Genomic DNA, 15,166 nt, shown 5'->3' with positions numbered 1-15,166 from the left:
CGACTGTCTTTTTGTTTTCTAATCTGTTCCATCTTGGCATTTCCATGTGATATAGAAGGCCAGACTTCTTGCTTTCACCCAAAATGATTTTTATGCCCAGTATATTTAAAACACAATACTAGCTCCATACAGATTCAAACAAGAGAAAATTAAGAAACATGTAAATAAACAGAAAAGGATGATGTTCATTTCTACTAATAATCTCATTAGTAAGACAGCCTTGACAAGGAAGAAGAGGAAGGAGGTATTTGCCATTACTGCTGCCTGGAAACATTTCAGTCAAATTTAGTAGTAGTCAAATTTCAGTAGCTATATTAGGATTTAAGACCACAGTACTATCAATCTCAAACCAACAATAAAGCCTAAAGAATCTGCAAGCTTAGTCATAAGGCAGAGATTATTTGAATACTTGAACAGATGCAAAGGGACCCAAGCTTCATTTTCAGCATTTTTTTTGTGGTTAACTGGAGGCAAATGTCTTGTGGATTTTCCTTCCCAGACTGCCTTCAAACCTTGGGCCCCAGATCCTAGATTCCTGGAGGTAAGCCACCAATGTCCAGCACAAGTATTCTCATTTGGGGAAGATAAGTCCCTGTTAAGTCTGCTTGGGAAAAATGGCCCCTTCCCTTTGTTCTCTCTCCATGCAAAAACGGGATGTAGATCCCTACCCTTATATTCCCTCCGTGCAAAACTGCACGCGGCCCTCCCTAGAAGTCCCCACCCAGCATCTGTAAACCGCCAGGTAACTGGTCACTGTGCACCTGGGGGCGGTGGAAGGTCACCCAGGCTCAGTCAACTGCAATGGTGTCAGATCTCTCTCTGCCATTATTTTGAGCTGCTACACTCCACACCCTCTTCTAGAGTGCACCCTGACAATGTGGCTCTCCCAATACATTCCTTTCTATCAGGACCACCATGGCAGTCTCCTTTTGGCAACCCTTAGAATCCCCTCTACATATTTGGGAGGCAGCCTTTGCCTGCTGATGTCAGCTATTAGAGCACTATTTAAAAAGCTAAGACCTGAGGGGACTATGCCAAAGGAGATAGAACAGATCAAAGAATTGTTATCTTGATATCAGAGTGGTTCAGAGGAAATTATAATCACATACTTCTAAGAGACTTATAATTACACAAGAGACTTGTGAGGCCAACTCCATCCTTCTAGTTGTCCCTGGAGCTCAGCTGGAGTTCATGGGAGCTCATGGTGGAAAATGAACTCTGGTGTAGGGACCCCTGGGAGGGAGAAGAGAGGGCAGCAGTTCAGCAGCTGACCATGCCTGGGGATTCTAGAAGAAATTGAGGTGGCCCAAAAGATAAAGATCTGCCTTAAGAATAATTTAGGATGACTTCTCTGTGTTCTCTAATTCCATGGGAATCAGGAGTCATTTCCTAAGGGACATCTGCCTGATGCTGTAACAATGTAGCTCCCTAAATTTCTCAGGATTCTAAGCACCCTCCTTCTATTTTGTCTGCAATTAATCATTGTTTATAGTAAATTCCTACTCTCAACACAGTGTGCTCTCAATACAGTTTGCTCTCGCGCATGAACACACAAACACACACATACACACACACACACACACACACACACACACACACAAAATAAATAAGACCCCAGGATTTTCTCTGAGCTAGTGACATTTTGGGTTCTAAATGCTCTGGGGAAAGAAAGAGAGAGAGAGACAGAGAGAGAGAGAGACAGAGAGAGAGAGAGAGAGACAGAGAGAGAGAAAGAGATCTTACTGTACAAAGGAAATAAGCTCCCAGGCATTCCCTTTAACTCAGTTTTCAATATCAATAGTTTCCCCTTCCCTGCCCCTCAGTGACAATGTATGAACCAGGGTTTATTTGAATTCCCATGAGGGAAATTCCCATGAGCTTTATTTAGCTCTTGAACTCCTCCTAGCAAGGGATGTAATAGTGTGGTTATGAGGCTATTTCTTCTTATAACCGTCTATAAAATAATACTTCATTTGTTTATGTTTCATGGATATTTTTGTTTGGATCTCTAATTTTAATTTTTTGGGATTTCTCATTTTTGAAACATTACTTCAAAGAGCCAAAACAAAAGGTAAACACTGCTCACTCTCTTTTTCTTGCTCTCTGTGTTTTAACAGGAAATGCATTTCTGACACTTTTAAAATGAGCAATCTCATGTATAATCAACTTGGTTAAAACTTCCTTCCTGGTAACTGCAACACTTCCTCTGCATCTGGATATGAAGGGAGCCCCAGAAAAGCGGAAGAATTGAGAGGTGCGCTGGGTAGGTTTGAATTTGTTTCGTTTTCAAAATATTAAACAAATGAACCCTCTGCATCATTACCTCCTCCGCTCTATCATGTATTACTTCCTTTGATCTTGGTTTTTTTTTTTTTACCCTTTGTTAATCTGACCTGGAATAGTAACACACTTCCTCCTTGACTAGAATATTTTTATCAGGATTTCATGTCTTACTGCCTGGTCCAGCCTAGACTGTGGATATCCACAGGTTCCGGCAATAGTTTACAGGTGCATTGGCTCTTTTCTGTTTTTGTTTGGGAGGAAGAGGGAGGACCAGGGCTATACAAGCCAGGCTTCATATTCTTACAAGTGCAGGCTTAGAAAATACTGTACTTACAGTGAGTCTAACATCGTTTCAGAAAAGGAGAAAGCTCCAGAGCCTCAACCATGAAGGCATCCAGTGAGTATTTGGTCAGTGTATGCTTTTTGCTGAATCTTCTATTGTATAAGACCATTTGAAATAACCAAGGTAAACACTGCTGTGTGTTTGTATGTTTTCTTGTTGTAGACTTGCATTTGTGCATGTTTTATTTCAAGTGTGCATTTATTTCCATGTATCTTATGGTTTCTTTATTTTTTAATTAATCTTTTATGTAGCAAAAGATCAAAGTGAATGTTTTAGGCTGCAAGGGACAGTTGTTTTGGTCAGTTGGTTTCATTTACTTACTAAGTATAACTTCATTATATTTTAAGGGAAGGGCTATCGACTTTAAAAATAAGTTAAGGCAAGATTTAAACATAAATTTAGATCTAGTAAGACTTGCATTTCTTAGCTTTGCATCAAACTGTTCTTTAGGGTAAATATCAAGTGTTCCACTGTGCTTAAGGGAATAAGTAATTATGAACCTCCTTAACTTTGGTTATGTGGGAGACTGTTGATGCTTATTTAGTAAAAAAGACACTACAACATGGTGATAATAAATATTCATTTCATGTTTCAATTTTAATATGTTTACAATAATATTTGATAGGTTTCTTTTTGCAGTGTTTCATATTTATACTTAAAATGTTTTACAGAGAGGAGACACCTGTTAAACATTTTCATAAGGAGTGGATAAGTGGATAAGTAAATTCTTGGTAGGGATGGAACTATCAGAGCAAAACAATAAAGAATCATTTGGGGCCTAAATAGTACTGGGGTCACTGGAGTACAGAAATTCAGCTTTCTATCATATCTAAAGCAGAGACAGATCAGATCGGTACAAAGTTAAAATTACCTTGAGTTTCCTGTTAGGCAAATATAGCCTGGAGTGCCTCCCCTTAAACACTGCCCAGAAGTAGCAGTGACAACTCAATACACATTTCATATTTCAGTATTTGATGTATCTTCAAATGTTTGTAATTTTACCAATTCTAGTAATTTTTTAATTTTATGAATGAAATGACTAGCTTTCTCAATGAGAAATTTTAAAAGGAAAAGGAAAACCAAAAAAAAAAAAAAGGAAAGAAAAGTTAACTGAGGAGTAGATCTGGGTTCAGAGTGTTTGAAAATAGAGAACATGAGCAATGTTGGGTGCAGAGTCTGGGCGAGAGGAGAACTGAAAGACCACTTGAAGGAAACACGTCAAAGGCTGTTTTCAAAGCTGTGCTTTGGTTTCTCACAAGGGCTCGCCAGCAACTTCTAGACTAGGACCTTGACTCCTAACTGTGCTGTCTTACCTATCTGTGCCTTCCAGTATACTTAAGAACAGTTATGTTTTGAGCTATTATATGTTAGGCATCGTACTAGATGAGTTTTTCCATATTTTTTTCATAAACACTTTGCAACACAAAAGTATCAAGAGCCAGACACTGGCGGGTCACCCTGTAATCCTAGCTACTCAGGAGACTGAGATCCGAGGATTGGAGTTCCAAGCCAGAGAGAGATTCTTATCTCCAATTAACTACCAAAAGCCGGAAGTGGAGGTGTGGCCCAAGTGGGAGAGCACCAGCGTTTCACAAAAAACACTCAGAGATACCACCTAGACCCTGAGTTAAAGCCCTAAGACCAACCAGTACTGGAGAGAGGGGGTGGGGGAGAGGGAGAGGGGCTTAAGGTACCTGATCCATCTAGGTCTGCTAGTGCACGTCGACGCTGCGCCCTTTCCCAGCATCTTGCCCAGGAACCGCCAAGGGAAGGCCTTCTTGTGACCAAACCCTCCGTTTTTCCGCTCCTCCCCAGGTGGCCTAGGGTATGGAGTTGGAGCACCATGACCAGCCGGTGGTTCTGAGGGAGGACAACCACCGCAGGCGCCGGAGGATGAAGCCCCGTGGAGCGGCGGCCAGCCTGTCCTCCATGGAGCTCATCCCCATCGAGTTCGTGCTGCCCACCAGCCAGCGCCACAGCAAGACCCCCGAGACGGCGCTGCTGCACGTGGCCGGCCGCGGCACCGTGGCGCAGATGAAGGCCCAGCTGTGGCTGCGCGCGCTGGAGACCAGCGTGGCCGCCGACTTCTACCACCGGCTGGGCCCCGATCGCTTCCTCCTGCTCTACCAGAAGAAGGGCCAGTGGTACGAGATCTACGACAAGTGCCAAGTGGTGCAGACCCTGGACTGCCTGTGCCACTGGAAGGGTCTGCGTCGGAGCCCCGGGCAGATCCACGTGGTGCCGCGGCATGCGCCCTCGGAGGAGACGCTGGCCTTCCAGCGCCAGCTCACCGCCCTCATCGGCTACGACGTCACCGACGTCACCAACGTGCACGACGACGAGCTGGAGTTCACGCGCCGCCGCCTGCTCACCCCGCGCATGGCCGAGGTGGCGGGCCGCGACGCCAGGCTCTACGCCATGCACCCCTGGGTGACCTCCAAACCCCTCCCCGAGTACCTGTGGAAGAAGATCGCCAACAACTGCATCTTCATCGTCATCCACCGCAGCACCACCAGCCAGACCATCAAGGTGTCGGCCGACGACACCCCGGGCTGCATCCTCCGCAGCTTCTTCACGAAGATGGCCAAAAAGAAATCGCTGATGGATATCCCCGAAAGCCAGAACGAACAGGATTTCGTCCTGCGCGTCTGCGGCCGGGATGAGTACCTGGTGGGCGAAACGCCCATCAAAAACTTCCAGTGGGTGAGGCACTGCCTCAAGATGGGAGAAGAGATCCACCTGGTCCTGGACACGCCTCCCGACCCAGCCCGGGACCAGGTGAGGGAGGAGGAGTGGCCGCTGGTGGATGACTGCACGGGGGTCACCGGCTACCACGAGCAGCTGACCATCCACGGCAAGGACCACGAGAGTGTGTTCACCGTGTCCCTGTGGGACTGTGACCGCAGGTTCCGGGTCAAGATCCGAGGCATTGATATCCCGGTCCTACCGCGCAACGCCGAGCTCACGGTCTTCGTGGAGGCCAACATTCAGCACGGGCAGCAAGTCCTCTGCCAGCAGCGCACCAGCCCCAAGCCCTTCACCGAGGAAGTGCTCTGGAATGCCTGGCTCGAGTTCCGGATCCGAATCAAAGACTTGCCCAGGGGAGCGCTCCTGAACCTCCAGCTCTACTGCGGCAAGGCGCCCGCGCTTTCCGCCAAGGCCGAGTCTCCCGGGGCCGAGTCCAGGGGCCGAGTCCAGCTCCTCTACTACGTGAACCTGCTGCTGATCGACCACCGCGGCCTCCTGCGCCACGGCGAGTACGTGCTCCACATGTGGCAGATCTCCGCCAAGGGGGAAGACCAAGGGAGCTTCAACGCGGACAAGCTCACCTCAGCAACCAACCCAGACAAAGAGAACTCCATGTCCATCTCCATTCTTCTGGATAATTACTGCCACCCCATAGCCTTGCCTAAGCACTGCCCCACTCCTGACCCCGAAGGGGACCGGGTTCGAGCTGAAATGCCCAACCAGCTTCGCAAGCAACTGGAGGCCATCATAGCCACGGATCCACTGAACCCCCTCACTGCAGAAGACAAAGAGTTGCTCTGGCATTTTAGATACGAGAGCCTGAAGCATCCAAAAGCATATCCCAAGTTATTTAGCTCAGTGAAATGGGGACAGCAAGAAATGGTGGCCAAAACCTACCAACTATTAACCCGAAAGGAGATCTGGGACCAAAGTGCTTTGGATGTAGGGTTAACGATGCAACTCCTGGACTGCAACTTTTCGGATGAAAATGTCAGAGCCATTGCGGTCCAGAAACTGGAGGGCCTGGAGGATGATGATGTTTTGCATTACCTTCTACAGCTGGTGCAGGTATGAGGTGGTGGCTTATCAGCAGGATTTATTTGCATGCACACAGCCATGCATTCAGTTGTCAACAGACGTTCCTTGTTCCCAGTTTCATGGTTAGTCAAAGTAGATCCCATGAAGCCATTTCAAAAAGTAGGAAACTCTCTCATTTATTGTCCTGGCAGATTTGCTGAGGAGCATTTTAAAGACATTAGTACTGAATTTCGCTTTATTTTTTAGAATTGTCCCAGTGGGAATACTTTGTTCTCTTTTATTGTTTTAATGATAGATGCAACTTATTGAAGGCTGACTTGTTTCAAAGCTGCAAGTGATTTACTGTTTTGTATCTGTATGTATGTATTGTGTTACTTGACTTTACCCCTGACTGATGGAGATCAAATTAACATTTGTGTTTTGTCCCCTCAGTGCTAAAATTTGAACTCAGTGCCTTACTAGCACTCTATTACTTGAGCCACATCCCAGCCTGGCAATCACATTTTATATCTAAGAAATTAGACATAAAGAAGCCAGGCACCAGTGGCTTGCCTGTAATTCTAGCTACTCAGAGAGCTTAGATCTGAGGATAGCAGTTCAAAGCCAGCCCGAGCAAGAACGTCCTTGATACTTAACCTCCAGTAAACTACTCAAAAAAAGCTGAAAGTGGCACCGTGTTTCAAGTGGTAGAACACTAGCCTTGAGCAAAAGAAGCTCAGGGACAGAGCTCAGGCCCAGACTTCAAGCACCAGGACCCCCCCCCCAAAAAAAAAAAGAGGAAGGAAGAATGAAAGAAAGAAAAAAGGAAAAATAAATTAGACCCAAGGAGACCAAGATCACATACTTGGCAAGCAGAATTTACACTTAGGTACTCTCAGACTACTGCCCTTTTCACTGAGTTGATGCTGTTAGGAGAGAAGCCCCATTCTCACTTGTTCTTATTCTAGGTAGAATATTTAAAGCAGAACTGGATTGCTGCTTTGGTTCTCATGATGTTCCTCGGGATCCTGAGAGGCTGTCATATGCCTGAGGTTTAGAAGTTAAGAAACCAAAGAACAGCCCTTCTGCTCAATACTGCAGTTCTCAAATTATATTATGATGCTTGACAAGGAAAAGCAAGTAAAGCAATTAGAGGGAAAGTGCTATTGTAGAGCTTAAATGTGTTCATTTATGAATTCAACAACATATACTGAGAAGACTGGCATCAAATAAGTACTTACATTAACACATGTCATAACAAATTATGGCAAGTACTTTAGGGGGAAGTCAGAGTATTGTGAGCAAACAAGGGACCAGAAAATAATTTAGTTTCAACAAAGGGATCCAGGGACAGTGGTGACTAGGTGATGTTTGACTTGACATCTGTAGGAACAGCCAAGTGAAAATTGAAATATCAAACTGTCTAATACGTATCTGTGTTTATAGGAAGCACCTGATATTTTCTGATTAGCATTTTGGGTATTCTTAATGTTGAGTCTTTACCTTTTGAAACATTATACTAGCCTTTGCCTTCATTCATTTAATTTATTCGATATTTTCTTCTGCCCATTAGCTCAGAGACTGGCCTAACACTGAAGAATTATAGAATAACTAAGGTTTTCTAACTAAGGTTTTCCTCTATAACAAAACCAACATGGCAAATTTGCCTAAGCTCCTCTGAGAACTATGAATGATTTTTCATTTCCCATTTTCTAAGTAAAGTTTGTAGTGTTGGGAGATGAGGGTGTTCATCTTAAATGTTTTAGATGCAAAAGGCCAGGTAGTAATATTAACAATAAATTTTATTAACAACAAGATTAAATATAAACAATAAACAATAACAATAAACTTTAAATTTGAAGAGTAGCAACCATTTGTAAAGATATTTGAGACATTTTCAGATGGTTAAGTGACTCATTTCTGATGAAAACCATCTCCATATTGAGATCTACATTGTCTTTGCAGAAGTGAAACATGAAGGTCAGAAAGGCATTCAGGTTAGAAACTCAGAACACATTTAAAGTGAATTCAGTTTGCTACATAACTAATTCCTGGAATTAAGGAATGCCTTAAATAACCCCATCCCAGCACCTATTGGACATAACCATGAAAAGCCATTTTGAAAGCATAGATATAATTGAAACATTATGAAGTTAGTATCAATAATTCCTAAAATACCATGAAGCCTCCACGTCCTAAGACAGAAACTAGAATGGAAATTTCTTCTGTTGCTCTGGGAACACTCTAATAATAATTTGAGGCTTTTTAAAGTTTAAATGTATCTATCCTAGCCGGGCGCTGGTGGCTCACACCTATAATCCCAGCTACTCAGGAGGCTGAGATCTGAGGATCGCAGTTCAAAGCCAGTCCGGGCAGGAAAGTCCGTGAAACTCTTTTCTCCAGTAAACCACCAGAAAACCAGAAGTGGTGCTGTAGCTCAAGTGGTAGAGCACTAGCCTTGAGCTGAAGAGCTGAGGGACAGAGCTCAGGGCCAGAGTTCAAGCCCCACGACCAACAACAACAACAAAAAATATCTATCCTCTAACTTTATATGTGTATTCATAATATAAACAGTATTTCTTAGTTGTGCTGTTTTTAGCATTTAATGAATTACTTCAACATTACTAAAAATAGAGAGAGAATAATGTAAGAAATATACATGCACTTATCAATATTTAATTGCTTTTGCACTTTATTGGTCTGTTTCTTTGCTAATAAAATCAATATTCACGACATCAGACCATGATTCCCACAATACTAAGCACTACAAATGAAGGCCAAGTTTTACAAGAGAAGCATTAGAACCAGGGGTATTCTGATGAAGAGCTCTGAGTCTTCCACAACATGGCAGCAGGTGATGATAGTTCTATATTAATTGCTCCAGGCCTGTTGCGGACTTGCAGTTAGAAGCTGTGAGACCACTTCTTTCTTGTGATGAGATGACCAAAAGAGAAATGGTAGGGTTGCCAGATCTTCACATCTAACCCATCTTCACATGTAATAATCTTCTCATGATTTGTGCTCTATTTCCACTATCAATTTTCATTGTAATACCTCTCTTATGATATACTTTAGAGATTTGTGAGCGCCATCTCCATCTTTCCCCTTCCAATAAATCAAGTCAGCTCCTACTTGGAGCAAATGCTATCACCTCTTCACCTCTACAGTGAGAAAAGCACATGTCTAGGAATCAAAGAGTTCTGATCTCTAATCCCAGTTTTGTCATCAGCTACTCTGTGATCCTAAGCAATGGTTAGCTGGGTCCTCTGTGTCTTCTAAAAGAAAAGATTGGATTTAGGTGACTAGTAAGACTCTCACTACACTAGCCAGAAAGACCCACTCAATCAGAGCAAGAGTGTGTCTCCATTTTCTTCTTCCTGAATGATAGACATAGATGGCAATCCTTCAAAGTCAACCTGTTTTTCCTCTAGGCTGTGAAGTTTGAACCATACCATGACAGCGCCCTTGCCCGATTCCTACTAAAGCGTGGCTTAAGAGTAAGTACTGTAGCTTTAGTGTGGCCTTGATTGTGATGGTTTGGGTATAAGCCCAGGAGTGGGACTACTAGGTTATAGGGGAGTTCTATCTTTAGTCTTTTGAGGAACCTCCATACTGCTTTCCAGAGTGGTTGAACCAGCTTATATTCCCACCAACAATGTAGTAGCATTCCCTTTTGGCCACATCCCTGCCAACATCTGTTATTATTTGTTTTCTTTTTTTCTTTTTTTGGTCGGTCGTGGGACTTGAACTCTGGGCCTGGGTGCTGTCCCTCAGCTCTTCAGTTCAAGGCAAGCACTTTACTACTTGAGCCACAGTGCCACTTCCAATTTTCGGAGTGGTTTATTGGAGATAAGAGTCTCATGGACTTTCCTGCCCAGGCTGGCTTTGAACCGTAATCCTCAGATCTCAGCCACCTGAGTAGCTAGGATTACAGGCATGAGCTCCCAGCTCCCAGCAATAGCATGACATTGTAAATCACTAGGAATTTCCAGATTAAACACAGAACATCATTAATCATGACCATCTCTTCTTCCCACTTCAGAACAAAAGAATTGGTCACTTCTTGTTTTGGTTCTTAAGAAGTGAGATAGCCCAGTCTAGACACTATCAGCAGCGGTTCGCGGTGATCCTGGAGGCCTACCTGCGGGGCTGTGGCACTGCCATGCTCCAGGACTTCACCCAACAGGTCCAAGTGATAGAGATGTTACAAAAAGTCACCATTGACATCAAGTCTCTCTCCGCTGACAAGTACGATGTCAGCTCCCAAGGTACCGTGTTTTGTTGTTTCTCTTTACAAATGCCTTCACCTCCAAATGTCATTAGGCTCTTCCTGGAAGCCAAGCTGTATCTGCATCAGGGAAAATAAATATCTGCATAGATTGAACAAATTTTAAGTTCTTCCTTGACAACTTAGTTATTTTAAATGCTATATATTGATTATATATAATATATTTTACATGATATATATATCATATATACTGTTCACAATACATATTATATACAATACAATCATAAATAGAATATAGTATATATGTGTATTTATATTGTGTGTGTGTGTGTGTGTGTGTGTTGTGTGTATGTGTACCAGTACTGAGGCTTGAACTCAGGGCTTCATGCTTCTACTTAGCTTTTTCCCCTCTAAGCTAGTACTCTACCACTTGAGCCACAGCTCTATTTCTGGCTTTTCCCTGGTTTATTGGAGGTAAGAGTCTCGTAGACTTTACTGCCCTGCAAGGCTCTGAACTGTGATCATCAGATCTCAGGCTCCTGAGTATCTAGGATTCTACAAGCATAAGTCACTAGTGTCCAGCTTTATATATTCTTAATAATGAAGTTATAGTAATAAGTATGAAACCCTGAACAACAAAAACCATTATTAGATGTAAAATGTGATTTTTAAGAACAGATTATTTCTAAATCATTACTTTTTTTCTCCCCACATATATTTAAAATTTTTCACTCTGACAAAGTAAATGATAATCAAGAAGCTATATTAATTTTTTGCATTTCTTCATGTATATCTATGTCTCAGAATAAAATAGAAATATAAATATGCATCACCTTTACACACACACACACACACACACACACACACACACACACACACCACCTTTCACCTCCACTCTGAAGTAATTTCTAATGTATTTTTACTTCCTATCCTAAGATATCCTGTCCCTTGCCCTAGGAAAATCAGTAACTCCCAGAAGTTCAGGGATACCACATTAAATTATAGTCACTAATGCATTTTTCTGGCCTGAAAAGTATGTAAACTTCAAAGCAAGGGAATAATTGCTTCTTTTTTTTTACTAACCCCAGACTTAGCTCAAAACAGATACTAATATCCCTAGCCAGTGGCTTAATTTCTTTTTTCCTTTCATTCTTTTTCAGTACATTAATAATTCTGCTTCCTAAAAAACGATCATAATAATCATCTGACATTCACAATGGCCTCTGTTCTGTTAGCCTGAGAGTGGTTTTTCTGGATTTAGGCCTGAAAATTTTGTCATAGCCCTGCCATATCCCACTTTCCTCCTTTGAAGAGAATTGACAGAACCCTAACTAAACTCCATTTAATGTTGTCTTTGCATGTCTGTTCCCAAGCCAGACAGCAGCTCCAAGTTTCAGACACTGGGAAGAGTAAGGCAGTATGAACTCCTCAGCAATGCCCTCAAGTCCCCCTTCTGTGTGACCCAGTGCCTGTGCCCTCCCCCACACGATCCCAGGTCAGAGATGTTGGCACTGCATTGCCTCCTTAACGGCCAGTTCCTCAAATGCCAGGCATAGGCCACACTCCTTTCTCCTGCTCCACCCTGGCCAAATGTATACAATGCCCAAAATACATTTGACTTTGGGAATATCGAGATATTGTTGGTAATTGCTTGGACTCACTTAACTCTTGTGTGCTTGTGACAATTACAGTTATTTCACAGCTTAAGCAAAAGCTTGAAAACCTGCAGAATTCCAATCTCCCACAAAGCTTCCGAGTGCCCTACGATCCTGGACTGAAAGCTGGCGCCCTGGTGGTAGGTATCACCGGGAAGTCTCCCTGTGGTCTTTTTTGTCTTGCACATGTCTAGCATGCTTTCTCTGGCCTGGTCCTTATGTAGAGCTAGGGGGTCCCTGGATGAGTTTTGGTTAATCCCTAATACCAGCTCGTCTCCATCCTGTTTTATTGAACATCAACTGATTGAGTTATCCTTTGCCAGCAAGAAATGTACATATCCTACTAAAGTATACAAGTCAAGAGTTTTTGACAAACACCTGGTAGCATATCCCTACCAGTATGTAGAAGGGCTGACCATTTTTAAAGAATTTATACATAAAGCTTTTTTTGAGTCAAATATCAGCTGACCATATGTGTTATCTCTATATAAGCTCTCTATTCTGTTCTCATCTAAACTGCTGTGCTGACAACCAACACCACACACTCCTGATCACACTCAAATATCAAGCCACTCGATGGATGAGTACAAGTTTTCCAGTACTATGCTTCCATCAAACACCCCTCAACCCTCCTGCTATATTTTATTATGCTTTTAACTTCTTTTTAAAAAAAATATTTTCTTGTAAAAATGATGCTTTAACTTCTGCATGCTATAAACTTCACAATGTTATTTTTATTTCTGCTTTAAACAAAAATAGATTTAATAGCTTAAAGAAACTATAATTTGTCTTTTACTCTTTTTTTCTTTTGGTGGTCTTGGAGTTTGAAGCAAAGGCCTTGCACTTGCTAGACAAGTGCTCTATCACTTCAGCTGGAGAATAAACTATTTTTAAGTATTCATTCTCATATTTTCTGCACTGGAGATAGTGCAGCAAAGGAGAGTCCCATCTAGCATGATTTGCCCTTGACCTTGTACATTTTTTACTGAAAGTTCTGCTAGCGTTAAATTATTTCAGCATTTGTTTATCTGAAAGTCTTTAATATCTGTTAATTTTTGAAAAATATTAAGAATATGAACAGGGTACTGGTAGCTCATACCTCTCCTAGCTACTTAGGAGGCAGAGATCTAGAGGATCATAGTTCAAAGCCAACTCAAGCAGAAAAGTCTGAAAGAACATAGCTCCAAAATAACCAGCAAAGGAGCTGGGTAGGAAGTATGGTTCAAGTGGTGGAGTACCACACAAGCAAGCTGAGTGAAAACATAAGGCCCTGAGTTCAAGCCTCAGTGCCAAGCAAAGAGAAACCAGAATTAAGTCCTACAGGAATTGCTGTCTCCTCATAAACAATACAAACTGATACAGAATTCTAACCTGCTGGGTTTTTTCTTTTAATAATGCTTTCTTCTGATTTACATATTTTCTGATGAGATATCTCTGTCATTCTTATATTGATTTGCTCTACAATATGCATCCTTTTCTCTGAGATTTTCTGAAAAAAATCATTTCTCAGCAAATTAATTAAGATGTACCTTGAATGATTTTTGTGTTGAATTTCTCTGGCAGGTGGGTCTATAATTCTGAATTTGGAAACTTTTCAGCCAGTGGTGTTTTTTTTTCCTGTCCCCTCTTTTCTCTCTTTTTCTTAGTGCAGTGAGTTTATTTCTGGACTGCTGGAGCATGATGGGCTAACCTTCTCCCCTTTCTAGGTGCTCTAGCCTGGAGATGACCTCCAGCAGGAACCTGAAGCTATCTCAGGGCTATTTTTCTTTATCTTTTTTTCTCCAGAGCCATAGACTTTCTCTGTTTGTTGTCCAATGCCTGAAAGAATTACTTCAAATATTTCCCCTAGTCTTCTGCTTGTGTATGGCAGGACAGCAATTCCCTTAGGACTTAGCCTTGTGGAAAGGAAAACAAGCTCCTACCTGTAGTGTTAAGTGTTATATGTGATTACTATTAATTATAGGTATTTATATTTAATAAAGGTCCCTGTATAACTTTAGGGTTATTTGGAGCACAGTTTGAGAACTATGGGTTAAAGTGTTGTGAATTTATTCTATAGAAAAAGTGAATACTTTCCTTCATATTTAGTGGAATAGGATTCATGATATATTAACACATATTTGAAATTGTGGGGTTTTTAAAGGCCACATTGCTTTTTGTTTGTTTTTTTGTTTTCTCAGTACTGAGATTTGAACTCAGGGTCTTAAAGTGCTCTACCACTGAAGCTCTGCCCCCAGTCTTTCTTTGCTTTTTTCAGCTAGGGTCTCATATTTTTGTCCAAGGTAGCCTTGGTCTGTAGCTGGGACTGCAGGCATACCCACCTTACTTGTTGATACATGTTGTGCTTTTTGCCTGAGCTGGCCCTGAACTGGGATTGCAAGTATGTACTACCAAGCTCAGCAATGTTTTCCCCTACTGTATTTTGAACTTACTAGACAGCAAAGTGTAACTTCCTTACACTTGCTAGATAAGTTCCTTACCACTTGAACACTTTTTGCTTTTGTTATTTTTTATATAAGGATTAAAATTTTGCCAGGGCCAGCCTCAAACTACAATCTTTCTGTCCCCTGTATCACAGGGACTACAGGTGCCAGAGTTTTGTTTTGTTGTTTTTTTTAAAATTGTATAGAGCAGATGTGATATGTCCACATCTGCATATAATATACTTTGACCTTATTCACCTCCATCAACTTCTCTGCTTCCTTCCCCTTACTCTAACTCCCTCCAATTGTCTTCAATTTAGGCTCATAACTTCTCATTTGTTTGTTTATATCCATATATATATACATATACATATACATATACATATATCCAGATTCTGCATATGAGAGAAAGTGTGCATAGCATTTGTCTTTCTGAATTTCTTTCACTTAATATGACAGTCTCCAGATC

General features: G+C 42.0%; 1 protein-coding gene across 7 annotated transcripts in view; it reads left to right on the top strand.

Annotated features, from left to right (window-relative positions):
• Positions 1-2,190: 2,190 nt before the first annotated feature.
• The window catches only part of Pik3cg (phosphatidylinositol-4,5-bisphosphate 3-kinase, catalytic subunit gamma), a 34,143-nt gene continuing 21,167 nt past the window's right edge, over positions 2,191-15,166 (top strand). For 2 of the 7 annotated variants that reach the window (XM_013034748.1, XM_013034753.1), the window contains exons 1-5: positions 2,408-2,680; positions 4,442-6,442; positions 9,823-9,888; positions 10,434-10,659; positions 12,311-12,414. In XM_013034748.1, coding sequence (XP_012890202.1) covers positions 4,454-6,442; positions 9,823-9,888; positions 10,434-10,659; positions 12,311-12,414 — 2,385 coding nt within the window. In that variant the 5' untranslated portion in view covers positions 2,408-2,680; positions 4,442-4,453. Of the gene's footprint in view, positions 2,341-2,407; positions 2,750-4,441; positions 6,443-9,822; positions 9,889-10,433; positions 10,660-12,310; positions 12,415-15,166 lie in introns of those variants that run through there. The other 5 variants (XM_013034746.1, XM_013034747.1, XM_013034752.1 and 2 more) reach the window with 5 other exon arrangements.

This window comes from Dipodomys ordii, unplaced genomic scaffold (assembly GCF_000151885.1).
Source record: "Dipodomys ordii isolate 6190 unplaced genomic scaffold, Dord_2.0 Scaffold195, whole genome shotgun sequence".
In the NCBI taxonomy this organism is placed as follows: domain Eukaryota; kingdom Metazoa; phylum Chordata; class Mammalia; order Rodentia; family Heteromyidae; genus Dipodomys; species Dipodomys ordii.
Note: the sequence above shows the minus strand (reverse complement) of the source record. Positions and strands in the feature narration are given on the sequence as shown.